Source organism: Phaenicophaeus curvirostris, chromosome 8 (assembly GCF_032191515.1).
Source record: "Phaenicophaeus curvirostris isolate KB17595 chromosome 8, BPBGC_Pcur_1.0, whole genome shotgun sequence".
NCBI lineage: Eukaryota > Metazoa > Chordata > Aves > Cuculiformes > Cuculidae > Phaenicophaeus > Phaenicophaeus curvirostris.
The window spans coordinates 33,653,287-33,665,517 of NC_091399.1; the positions used below are offsets into that span (position 1 = coordinate 33,653,287).

Consider the following 12,231-nt stretch of genomic DNA (forward strand, 5'->3'; position numbering starts at 1 on the left):
CCGACCCTCCAGCAGATCGACACTTCCACCCAGCTTAGTGTCGTCCGCAAACTTGCTCAGGGTGCACTCGATGCCTTCATCCAGATCATTGATGAAGACATTGAACAGGGCTGGACCCAGCACTGAGCCCTGGGGAACCCCACTTGTCACTGGCCTCCAGCTGGATTTCACACCATTTCCCACCACTCTCTGGGCCCTCCAGCCAACCAGTTTTCCACCCAGGAGAGTGTGCGCCTGTCCAGGCCAGAGGCTGACAGTTTCTCAAGCAGAACGCTGTGAGAAACTGTGTCAAAGGCTTTGCTGAAGTCCAGGAAGACCACATCCACAGCCTTTCCCTCATCCAGTAGCCGGGTCACTTTGTCATAGAAGGCGATCAGGTTAGTTTGGCAAGACCTGCCTTTTGTGAACGAATGACAGACTAAGGGTTAAAAGCTGCACATCTTAAATTCTGTTTCTCTTTAAAGAAAAGCTTAAGTTTCTAATCAGACTTGATACTGTTCTGAGACTTCAAAGACCTTGTTATGTGACTGCCAGTTTGCTAAGAGTCCCATCTAAGACCCAAGTCAAGCAGGCCACTATCCATAACCCATGATGCAAGTGTTTAAAATTTGGAGAAAGACCACTTTTAGAGGCAAATCTTCATGAGACCTGACATCCACCACCACCTACTTCCTACACCAAGATTACCATTATCAGCTGTAACCAGCCAGGTAGTTGAGTTTTACGAGGAGTTGCCCCACATTGAAGGCCACTAGTACAGAAAAATGAGTTTATGAGAATGAGGTAACAAACCTAAGCAAGCCTTTCTGAAACAAAAACAAAAATGAAAAAGAAAATCTTTGCCAAAGATCAGAGAAGCTGAATAGGGAACACAGATTAAGACACACAGCAGGACAGGAGATTATTGTTAATTCTAGCACCTAAAAAAACCCCTAAGCCTCTCAAACGTACCATGGCTATTTCTGCCCTCAAAGAATTGTACACACTTGAGAAGTCTGCCTCACTTGTGTCAAGATGATTCCATTTAAAATGCGATGCAAGTTCAACCGAACACATGCCTAAAGAGAATATAAAATGCTCTCCTCCTACAATTTCAATAATTTAAGGCCTTTCATTTAAACAGCAGTCTTGGGCAGTGATCAAACCTAAATTACAGCCTCTGAAAACGAAGACATCAGTAAGTCAAATATTTAACAAAAAGCGAGCAGGACAAGCCATTTTGCAAAGTCAAATTCCAAGATAGCTTAAACAGTCCATTTAGATCAGAAATCATAAAATCATAGAATGGTTTGGGTTGGAAGGGACCTTAATTATCATCGAGATCCAACTCCCCTGCCAGGGACAAGGACACATTCAACTGGGTCAGGTTGCTCAAAGCCCCATCCAACCTGGTCTTGAACACCTCCAGGGATGGGGCAGCCACAACTTCTCTGGACAACCTATGCCAGTGTCTCACCATCTTCACAGTAAAAATTTTCTTCCTAATACCTAATCTAAATCTCCCCTCTTTCAGCTTAGGTTAAGTTACCCCCTTGTCCTATCACTGCACTCCCTGACAAAGAGCCCCACCCCATCTTTCCCTTAAAGTACTGGAAGGCTGAACAGCTTAGCTAGTATCTGATTTTACTGAGAAAAGATACTTTGACAGGAGCTTACAACACCTAAGAAACTCTTCAGACTCAGACTCACACTGGGCACAGTACTGGCAAGGGACAGATTGCCACAGGCAGAGTTTTCTGTGACCTAACAGCGCATTAACAAATCACCAGCTTCACTGCACAGATCACTGAGCTGTCATTAAACAGCAAACAAAAGACAGAACATGTAAAACCTGTGTTTTCTCCCTTTGTTGTAGGCAGCTACAATGCTGTGTGAAAGCAGAAGTTGTTCAACTCAAACCAAGGACTGTAAGCAATAAAGCCAAATGTTTTGGAAGTTTTGAAATCCAGCCATCAAAACACGAGGTTGTACTGGATACGTTCGACACAGGCGAACAGCCCAGTTCTCCTGAAGCTGTACCACTTCCCCCAGTGACGGAAAACATTTTAACAACTGAAAACACGTTAGTTAGAAAAACTAGCAGTGCAAAATTGGAAAGGCAACCCCAAACAACACAGTGCTAACAAGACAGGCAATAATCACTGAAGCAGAGTCCATATTTACAAAGTAGTTTTTTAACATCCATTGCACAAATCACACTTGATCCTGCTTGAAGCGGAACGCTGGCATCCCGCACCAGAACTGGGTTGTCAACCGAGGTTTGCACTATGTGAGCAGAAACGCATCCCACAATGGAATCACTGCTGCAGGCAGAGGGACATCCCGCCCCTGTTATCACACAAGCAAACAGTGTTCCAAAAACATCACACCATCAATTTTCACAACAGTCACACTTGAGGTCTTTGCAATAATACCACCTACATGGAGAGGTTACTGTCAATGGCTGCTGGCACCCAAATTTCTGGGCTATGACATTCCAGTAAAGAAGAATTTAACATGAAGAGGTACCACTAATTCAAGACTTCAAATTGCATTTCTGCATGTTGATGCAAGCCAGCTTAATCATCTCTTAATGCTCTTAAACCTCATTGATAGAAAACCTGCTTGAGTGCACCTAGGCTGGGGTTTTCAGCAGCACGGCGTGGGCTGCTTCATACGCATTCCTGCTAAACGGCCTCTGCAAGTCTCCATCATCTGTCCCTACATAACCATGAGTGTGCTAGGAATGACTATTGAACTAGTTTTAACAGCGAGGGAACACTATACTGTATCCTCCAGAACCTCTACAGCTCTCACCAGAATTCAAAACCTGAAGAGGTGTTGTTTGGTTTTGTTTTTTTCTTAAACCTTCAAGGGAGTTCTGTATAATCAACAGAATATGACGAGTTGGAGATGATGCATTTTAGCCAGCTCTAGGAGTCCATAAAGTCACGTACACTCCCAGCCTGCCAGTGCTGTGGGAACCAGCGTACAGTAATCTCCCCAAAAAACAGAGCTGCAAAAAATATATTAAAAATATGAGGGACATTGTTCACTGTTGTGTTTGTGAATCATACAGTAAAGTCAGGTCATGTTGCCCACGAGAGGGATGCCACAGACAGGCTTCCAGACTGATATGCTCTTGTCAGTAACCCACTGCAGCAAAAAGCTATGTAGTCAACATTTTCTATACAGTTTTATTTGTCTGTTCTCATTTCTCAGGAATCAACTTGTTTCTGTGAATGAAGTTACAAGACTAGAATAGTTAATCAAGAACAGAAAGTAGAATTTCCTCAGAAAAACACAGGTGCTAACTTTACAAGCAATTTAAGACTTAAACGCTAAAGTTTGACAAAATAATTGACCATGTTTTGTCCTGTGTGTGAAGGGATATGTCCTCAAGCTTAAACAAATTTTCCATCTTTCACAAACCAAGTTCCAGGCTATAGTACCTCACAAATGTTTTCCATCCTGGATATTGCCACACTGTAGAAAAAAATATATTCCTGTTTTTGGAGACAGGTTTTTTTGTGCACGGACATTAACAAGTACAAAAAGTCAGCAGATAACTTTATAATATTTTCTCTTAACTACAACAGAAAGTGCAACACTAAAAAGGCATCTCGTGCCTACTTAAAATTTCTTATACCTTTACAAAGCTAACTCTGAATGTACACATTACATCCTAGAACATACAAATAAGTTTGAAAGTGTCATGGCAGAAGTATGGAAAGCATGCTTACGGCTTCTGTAAGCAAAAAGACACATAGCAAACACCAGTGAGAAGTGATTATGTCAGGAAACAAACATAAATCCAAGATGTCTGAATCTTCACTACTAGGTGAAAACAAAATCCCATGACATTGGTTGATTCTGTAACTTTATTTGCATTTAAAGACTGGCTGCTAAGCTTCTTATCTGGAGAACCACCACAAACAATCAGGAGTTGCTAGCTCTGTTAGAATTAGTCTATTGGATCCAATGGAGACTTATTTAAATTGCTGACTGATCCAGATTGACTTTTGTAGGAAGAGGTCCTGCTTCTTCATGTTCCTCAGTCTTGCATCTAACCACAACAAGCGCAGAGGATGGATATCTGTTCAGTTTTTGTTCGTTCATGTATTCCAAATCTCCATAGATGCTCAGCTTCTGAAATAGTTAAACAATCTGCTTTAAAACTAAGACCCTCCATACAGTCAATAAAATGCATTTCATTATACAATTACATTCCTCGTTCTGATGACTGCAGCCCTTTAACACAAGTTAACCCAGGCTTTTTGTAACATCTGAAATTCATGGCTAGAACTACATTTGAGTCCAAAAGAAATGTACTACACCTCCCAGAACAACAACAGATACCGAGTTTATGTAACAGCTCCTTTAGTTGGCAAATACTGTGAGCCTGACTTATTTCTGAAGTGCAGGGATCTCTCCGGGCAGTAGGGACACCAGTTCAGCCAGTTCCATCCTGATCAGACTCCATGCTCACAGATAATCTGCTGTCACTTCTGTTCTCAATCCTCCTGGCTCAAACCTATACTGGGTTCCACCTACACCATCCAACTTGCAGCATAGCTTTACTCCCAAAGAGATCAGAAGCAGCCTCCATTTGTTAAGAGCAGGCTGAAGGGTGTCAAGAGAAGAGCGCTACAAACCAAAAACCATCATATCTGGGCTGCCCGAGCACAGCTCAGAGCACCAATCAGCCACACAAATAAGCAAGAATTGTTCTGCTATAAAATAATCATTTAAGTAACAAAATTGGTTTGCTAACCACATCTGCAAAATAAAAAACTTCCTTTTAGCTGACCCTCCCCATGTGCTTCTTAGTTTCTAGACAGCTGCAACATAAAAGTAATACGATGAATAAACTCCAAGTATTGTTGGTTATAAAATAGCGTTACCTCAGACGGAACATACTGCTCTACAGCGGTGGCCACAGTCGCGCAGCAAATCCAGAGCAGCACCAACACTGACAGGACAAGCGTAGTGGTTAAAATCCAACTGGAATTTCTGAAATGAAAAGAATGTTACTAGATTTCATATGCTGAACAGATGATAATGGACCCTCTAAAAAGTTCGCCCCATTTTGACTGCATTTCCTGCTGATGTGTTAGTGTCTAGCTTGTCCAGCTACACAGCCCATTTCAGACACCTGGGTACTCTAATGCCAACTTAGTATCTGATTCGAAAAACAAAAGACTTGCTGGATTCTGATTACTGGGTCGTAACCATCCTCCAATTTACAGTTTTAACAACAGATTTTCTGTTATGCTTTTGGGGTGCAATTCACTGATATTCAAATGCAAAATTGTAAGGAGAAAGTAGTCAGGGTAAGGGAAAGGAACAACTGTGCTGATCTTCAGTAAAGCTTTAATAAATATATACTGGATATTTTCACTCTGGAAATGAGATAGAACAGTGCCTTTCATACAGGACAATCCCAAAACAAAAAAACAAATGCCTTGCCCTGAAACATTTCCAGAGCTAAAGAACACGCAAAATACAGTATTGATTAAACAGTTCACAGAACACACTCCAAAAACAGTGTAGGAAATTATCAATATGATGTTCATTTGAAAGAGAAGGGAAAATCAAAGTTAGCAGAATAGCCTAGAGACAACATGGGGCCAGAATAAAAAGCAGTAACAGTCAGGCAATTTACGTTGCTATGGTTCCTTGCAATAGTGCCCCCATCCACATACAGGAAAGGGCATTATCCTCCTTACTGGGTACAGGCATTTTAGAATACACTTACATGGAAAGACACTTGAAAAAGCTGTCATTTTCTCGCTGTTCAAAAAGTCCTCGGTACGTCTGTGAACTTCCTGGACGTGCATCTGCTGAAATACAACAGCAGAAACAGCAGTCAGGAAAGCAACAGAAGACCCAAATGCTGCATGGTTTCTCTATAAGAGAGCATAAAAGAAAAGTTTCTAAATGGTCCTAGCTTGCGTGCTTCTGTTTCCAGCAGAGCCTGGTTTCTACCACAGGCTTTGCTAAGTGTACATAGCACAGCCTACAGAACAAACAATTATATTTCAGCTGCCTAAAAATTTGCTTTTATCTGCCACCTGCAACTTCTTTTTTTATTTCATTTTTTTTTTTCCTTGCATGACAGGGAACATTTGCATTTGCTCTTCCAAAGCATAAAGAACAACTTACAGGCTGTTTTACTCAGTGACATGGATCCTCTTGCATCTCCAGTTTCCTGATCAAGCTGTGGAACATACTGTACTTCTGGCTTTGACTAAAAGAGAACAAGGAGTTAAGAGATTGTGCTAGCAGGTTTCCACTGATCTTGATAATGTACATTTTCAGATCTAATGCAGACGTTAAGGTTAAGACATGCTACACTCCCATAAGTTTGATTTTATTTTTTTACCCTGCAATGGCCCTAAAGGTATTGAAATACTATTAAAAACAGTCTCTTCTGTGACCGGAAGGAGCAGAGTTAAAACATTTAGTAGCCAGAACAGCTTAATCTCAATTAAAAAGGCAAGCACCTGGAATATGACAATTTTGCCATCATCTGCTTGAAGGTAGAAAGTCCATGAGGATGTTATGAAGCTCTGAGCTGAATCCATCATGTCACTCCAGAATGATCTCACCAGTGTCAGAGGAAAGAGGAGATGAATTCTTGGCATCAGGGACATTAACTGCAAGCACAACATTAACTGGTTTTTCATTTGTTTTTATACAAAAAGAACAGAAGCGATGTTCTCTCTCACCCCTCGCCCCATGTCTAGATTTCAGTCCTTAGGAAGATATACCTTCCATTTGAAAAAAAAAAAAGAAGAGAAGACATGCTGAATAGAAAACAAGTAGGTGGTATTTTAAAAACATGTCATCTACTTACTTGCTCTTGCCTTAACTCAGCAAATGGCAATTGGTTCTGGCATCCAAGATGGCAAGCATATTGTTCATCAGATTGGGAGTATGCTTCAGTACAGGCTGCAAGGAAGGAGTTCCCCAAATGAGAAGATAAGTTATGTGTTTTAGTTAAGAAAACATTTTCAGTATAAGCTGGATCAGAAACAAAGCAGCAGTGAAAGGAATGGCAGGCCCATTTGCCAGGAAATACATGGAAATCACTCCAAGGTAGCATTTGTTCTGAGATCTCATGAGGGTTAAGGAACCAGAGTTTAGACAGATGAGGTAGCTGAAATCCGAACGCAATCAGAGCAACCATTCAGAGAATGGGATGTAAGTTTTCATTGATCCTCTCGCTACCACTCTAGCTGTTTTTTTTTTTCTCTGTATCATGTAAACCATGAATTTTTACTTTAAAGAACAGAGATGGAATCCTAAAAGGAAGGGTCCATTTGAATTCTTGGAGGTAACGACAGAAGTCATGGTAGAAGTCACAGAAGAACCAAAGGAGTGTTTTTCTGCTTGTGCAAGAACTGCATTGGAAGAATTATGGAATATTTTTTAATGAAAAATGAAGCCCACTCTTTGTTTCACAGATCACTTCTCTTAATTATTCACCAGAGATCATAGAGACCAAGAAATCTACGCTATTCAGAGTGAATAATTTAGGTTATTCTGCCCATGGAGAAATGAGGCTGATCATACATAACTCTTCCCCAAAACTCTAATGCTCAGGGGGACAACGTTGCAGTACAACCTGAACTAAAGAATAAAACCAAGTAGCAACACAGAGGACAGTAGTTCTCCCAGCTTTCCATAAGACTAAAAAGACCATCACAAAGGCTAAGAAGCTGGCAGGAGGCATGGCACCAGCACCTAAACATTTGAGTATTCAGCTCACAGCACCCGAACAGCATTTCCATGTTAAAACTGTCACAAAACTAGTGTTTGTAGGCATAAAGAAGCGTTAGAAGACAGAACTGAGCAGATCGGCCAAGATGCATCTTGCCAAGCACAGAAGACTTAGTCAGGGCACCAACCAGTGTAACAGATTACAGAACATAAGCCAGCAAAAGACAACAGCCTCGGGAAGGAGAGTTAAAGCAGAAAGTAAGCAACTGTTCCATTACCTCTACATGTGGTCTATTGCTACATTACCCTTTTTTATGGCAGTCGTTCATGGGTGGTTTGACAACTAGACTGACACGCTGTATCACAGCTACACACAGTGTATGACAGACTAGAGCATTAGCCCATTGCTAGGTTATTTAGTGCACTTTTGTATCACGTTAGCATCTTTGCATGTCAGGCTTTCTACCTGCATACCTGCCACCAGCTCTCTGAACTAGTCCTTTTGTTTTTATGAGCTACTGAGAGGAGAAGAGCTTCCTTTGAGTGCTGGCTTGGTGCTTAATTGGAAATAGAGAACTTCTACTCTTCTTAATTTGTGTGTTTATGTCCTACTTAATCTCTGAATAAGACTGTGAATCAGCTGCCTATATATCAATGAATGAACATTCCACACAATTCTAAAACCAGCATTAATTGGCCTATAGTACAGATATTTCATCTTCACTGTGAAATTTTTTCTCCAACACAGATAATCTGAGAGGATTAGTCACCAGCGTTTAATGGCCTATTTCAAACAAAACCTATCCCTCATTCCAATAATTCAGTTGTAAGTAAATCTCAGGGTGCGACCTAGACCACATGTTACAAGGCAGACAGCTCATTAAGATCTGTGTTCTCTCTCTGTCTGAACAATTCACTTGTATGTACAAATTTGTCAGAAACTGTAATGGGGACCAATTGTCACATAGAATTATTAAAGGAAAAGCGTGAATTTGACTGGATTTTTTCACAGTAATTTTGTGTTTTTCTACATCAAACCGTTTATAGTAAAATGAAGTATCTTAGACTGAAGATACTTAAGAAACTCAGGAAAACAGTAACACTAAGGATCAGGTAAGTAGAAACTCACAGAGAACAGACAACCTTTCCTTAAGATTTCTTTTTTATATCCTCTACATAAACTTTAAAGAGTTGTTACCAAAGCCTGAAAGCAACTGAGGTAATCCCACCAATTCAACAACACCCTCCCAGATATTCCTGCTCTTCCCTCTGTTACATCTCCTCACTATGGGATGCTGAAGGAGGACTGAAGTCTTACCAGAGTCGCATTCCACTTTGGTTCGATTCAAATCAATGCCATCGTCCACAAACTGACAAATGGAAAACAGTCTGCAGCCTCGCTGGCACGCGTACAGTTCCTCCTCCTAGGAAGGCACAAGAAAATACCTGCATCCCTCCATTGAAGAATTGTCAGGAAAACAACAATTTCTTTATTGGAAGTGTCACCCACCAGAGCACCAACCTCCTTCCCTTCCCTAGACCCAGAAGCCAGGTAAACATGGCACCTGGGTGATCTGAAACAAACCAAACTACGGCTCTAACACTAACATACTTCTTAATTTATTTTAAACGGAGCTCTTCACTGTTGGTGGTGGGGCAGACCTGGAACATCAAATTCTATTTTGTTAGCCCAGTCCTATAACTCTCAAACAAAGTTGCACCATGTTTGGGGTTTTTTTAAAGTTGGTTTTAAAGAGATATTGCTGTAAAGATTTACTGACATTTAACCCTAGAAAGAATAGACAGTCTTCCACCTCTTAAACAGTAGAACCTATCAGGAGAGGACAAGAAAGACTTATTTTGACAGCACATTACAGTACATCTACCAGAATCTAATCAGAACTACAACAGAATTGTCAAAATAAGAGATTATCTTCTGATGCTCTATATCAGTACCACAGTTAACTGCTTACTTGCCAAACCAGCTCCACAAACACACATATTTACTTATTATCTTGAACTGAAGGGGAAAAGTGCTTCCTCACTGCAACAATTAAAACTATGCAAAACTACAGAAAACCTAGTATTTCTCCCATCCTCAGTACCAAGGGGATGGATGTGCACTTTCCACGTACAGCGCTCTCCGTGTTGCAGAACTAAACACAGCCTCTATTGCATGAGCTCTCCTACTAATGATCACACCCCAGCAAGAATCAGACCCATCAAAACCTCTAACTATGCAGCCACTCTGATGACTGCAGCCACTTGCTGTACAGGTGGAAAATGGGCTGTGAATTAAATTAATAAAAACCAAACATACCACACCTTACTGTATAACCATTGTAAACTAACTGGCCATTGTTTGCATCTAAGAGTTCACATGGTTTAAAGGAACAAAATGTAAATTAAAATTTAACTCTAACAACACTAACAGGATGGCTGAGATAGTTATGCTGTTGCAGAAAATATGTTTTGTAATTTGATATCTAGACAAAATCAGCTTTAACAGACAGATTTCTATGGCAGTCTTCCATGCAAGTCATATTGAAGCTTGCCTTATTTTCCAATCAAAACTAAAACAGTTCCCTTCAAATTCAACTGGTATTTTTATGACAAACAGAACAAGACGAAGTGTAAAAGAAGATATGGATGTATAATTCAACAGCTACAACAACACACAATAAAGAATTTAAGAGCACAGTAAAAATAACAAGAAAATCAGCATTCCCTGAACTTGAAGAATTGCTGTAACAAAAATAAAAGTACTGTGTCAAAACACTATGGAACTATATTAGGATAATGTTAATTCCTAATTTCACTGGTTTAGTTCTTCCTCCTCACTATCATTACGTGTAGGCACCAAAACATGTCACACATACAGATCTGTTTACTTGTATTCTGCACAACTTCATTACTTCCCTCTGTGAGGATACCAGTATCGACAGAGAGAGTCAGGAAATCCGATTTAAGTTTCTTACGAAAGCAAGGCCCTGTTATCTCACATTGCCACTGCCTGCTGCCCTCATGTGAGATCGCAGAGGAGGCAAGAGCTCCCATCATTACCATGTAGGTGAATCAAAATGCAGATTGAAGTTTCTGACAACCTACCCATTTAACATACATTTCATCCTTCAACACCCAAGTGCCACACCAGCACCCTAGCTCAGGATCTTTGGCTTGTCACAGAGACAGTGCCCAAAAATACAGAACAGCCTAAGAAAAATTACAGCTGCCTTTTTAGGAACAGGAGAAAAAACACAGCAGCAAAACACTCAAAACCCACAAAAGCATCCTGCGTTAGCAAAGTTATACTTTGAAAGCAGCATTTCTTTGGCAAGCTGCAGCCTAACCATCTATTTTCAAAACTAATTACCATAGAATGGTTTGAGTTGGAAAGGACCTTAAAGCCCATCCAGTTCCAACCCCCCTGCCAAGGGCAGGGACACCTCCCACCAGACCAGGCTGCTCAAGGTTCCATTCAACCTGACCCTGAACACCTTCAGGGATGGGGCATCCACAGCTTCCTTGGGCAACCTGTGCCAGTGCCTCACCACCATCAATGTGAGGAATTTTGTCTAATCTAATCTATTCCTCCTCGTCCTATTGCCACACACCCTTGTAAACAGTCCCCTCCCAGCTCTCCTGCAGACCCTTGCAGGTACTGGAAGGACACTCTAAAGTCTCCCCTGAGCCTTCTCTTCTCCAGGCTGAACAACCCTAACTCTCTCTGCCTGTCCTCATCGCAGAGGTGCTTTAAAGTGAATTTTGGGGGACACATTGGTAAATTTTAACGCTAGTAAGAACCTACCCTCTTACACAATCTAGTTCAAGCTTTTACAAGTCTCTTGCATTGTTTCAGCTTAAAAAAAATATCAAATGTAAAACCTGGAAAGCAACAAAAGCAAAGTGACAGAAGGAAACATTGCAGCTGCTACATTCGCTGCTTTGAGGGAATGAAAACCTAAGCCATTGAGACAGCCCAGAGCAGAACGGCTGCTGCCTGCCCCCAGCTCTGCACGGACTCCTCACACAGCACAGCGAGGGGAAAAGGCGCACGGGGACACCCCCCGGCGAGGGCTCCTGGCCGAGCAAATCCCAGTTTGTGACCGGTCACTGTGGAGCACAGGAAGGGAGGAGGTGGGAGAGGAGGCTGCAGGAGAGAGGCTGGGGAGGGCCGTGCTGCCCGCCACCCCCGGGGAGAAGGAAGGGGCACCAGGGGAAATGGGGGAGGAAGGGGGAGAGGAAAGGGCACCGAAGTGACAGGAAGAAGAAGGAAGGGGCATCAGCGAGGGGCAGGGCTGGGCGCGCCCGTACCTTGGGGTAGGTGTGCAGAGAGTAGGTGAGCTGGCAGGCGCGGTGACACGACGCCGTGTTGCCCAGCACGGAGTCAAAGGCTTCGGAGGAGGCGGCAGACAGCGGCCCGGCCGCCCGAGCGCTGCCGCTGCCCGACAGAAGCACCAGGGCGAGCGGCGAGCAGAGCAGCAGGCAGAATAAGCCGCCCCGCCGCGCCGCCATCTTCCTTCTGCC

The 12,231-nt window shown here is 42.2% G+C and overlaps 1 protein-coding gene across 2 annotated transcripts; it reads right to left on the minus strand.

Annotated features, from left to right (window-relative positions):
* Positions 1 to 3,162: 3,162 nt before the first annotated feature.
* On the minus strand, positions 3,163 to 12,219 carry TMEM59 (transmembrane protein 59). 2 transcript variants are annotated; one of them, XM_069863150.1, is made up of 8 exons: positions 12,019 to 12,219; positions 9,023 to 9,128; positions 6,839 to 6,933; positions 6,486 to 6,638; positions 6,145 to 6,229; positions 5,738 to 5,822; positions 4,884 to 4,992; positions 3,163 to 4,128 (listed from the first exon to the last, which is right to left on the minus strand). In XM_069863150.1, exons 1-8 carry the CDS (start codon positions 12,217 to 12,219, stop codon positions 3,973 to 3,975), a joined length of 990 nt encoding a protein of 329 aa, XP_069719251.1. In that variant the 3' UTR covers positions 3,163 to 3,972. The 2 variants fall into 2 exon arrangements, with proteins under 2 accessions (XP_069719251.1, XP_069719252.1); XM_069863151.1 differs by lacking the exon at positions 12,019 to 12,219 and having other exon boundaries at positions 5,738 to 5,819; positions 9,023 to 9,059.
* Positions 12,220 to 12,231: the final 12 nt, after the last annotated feature.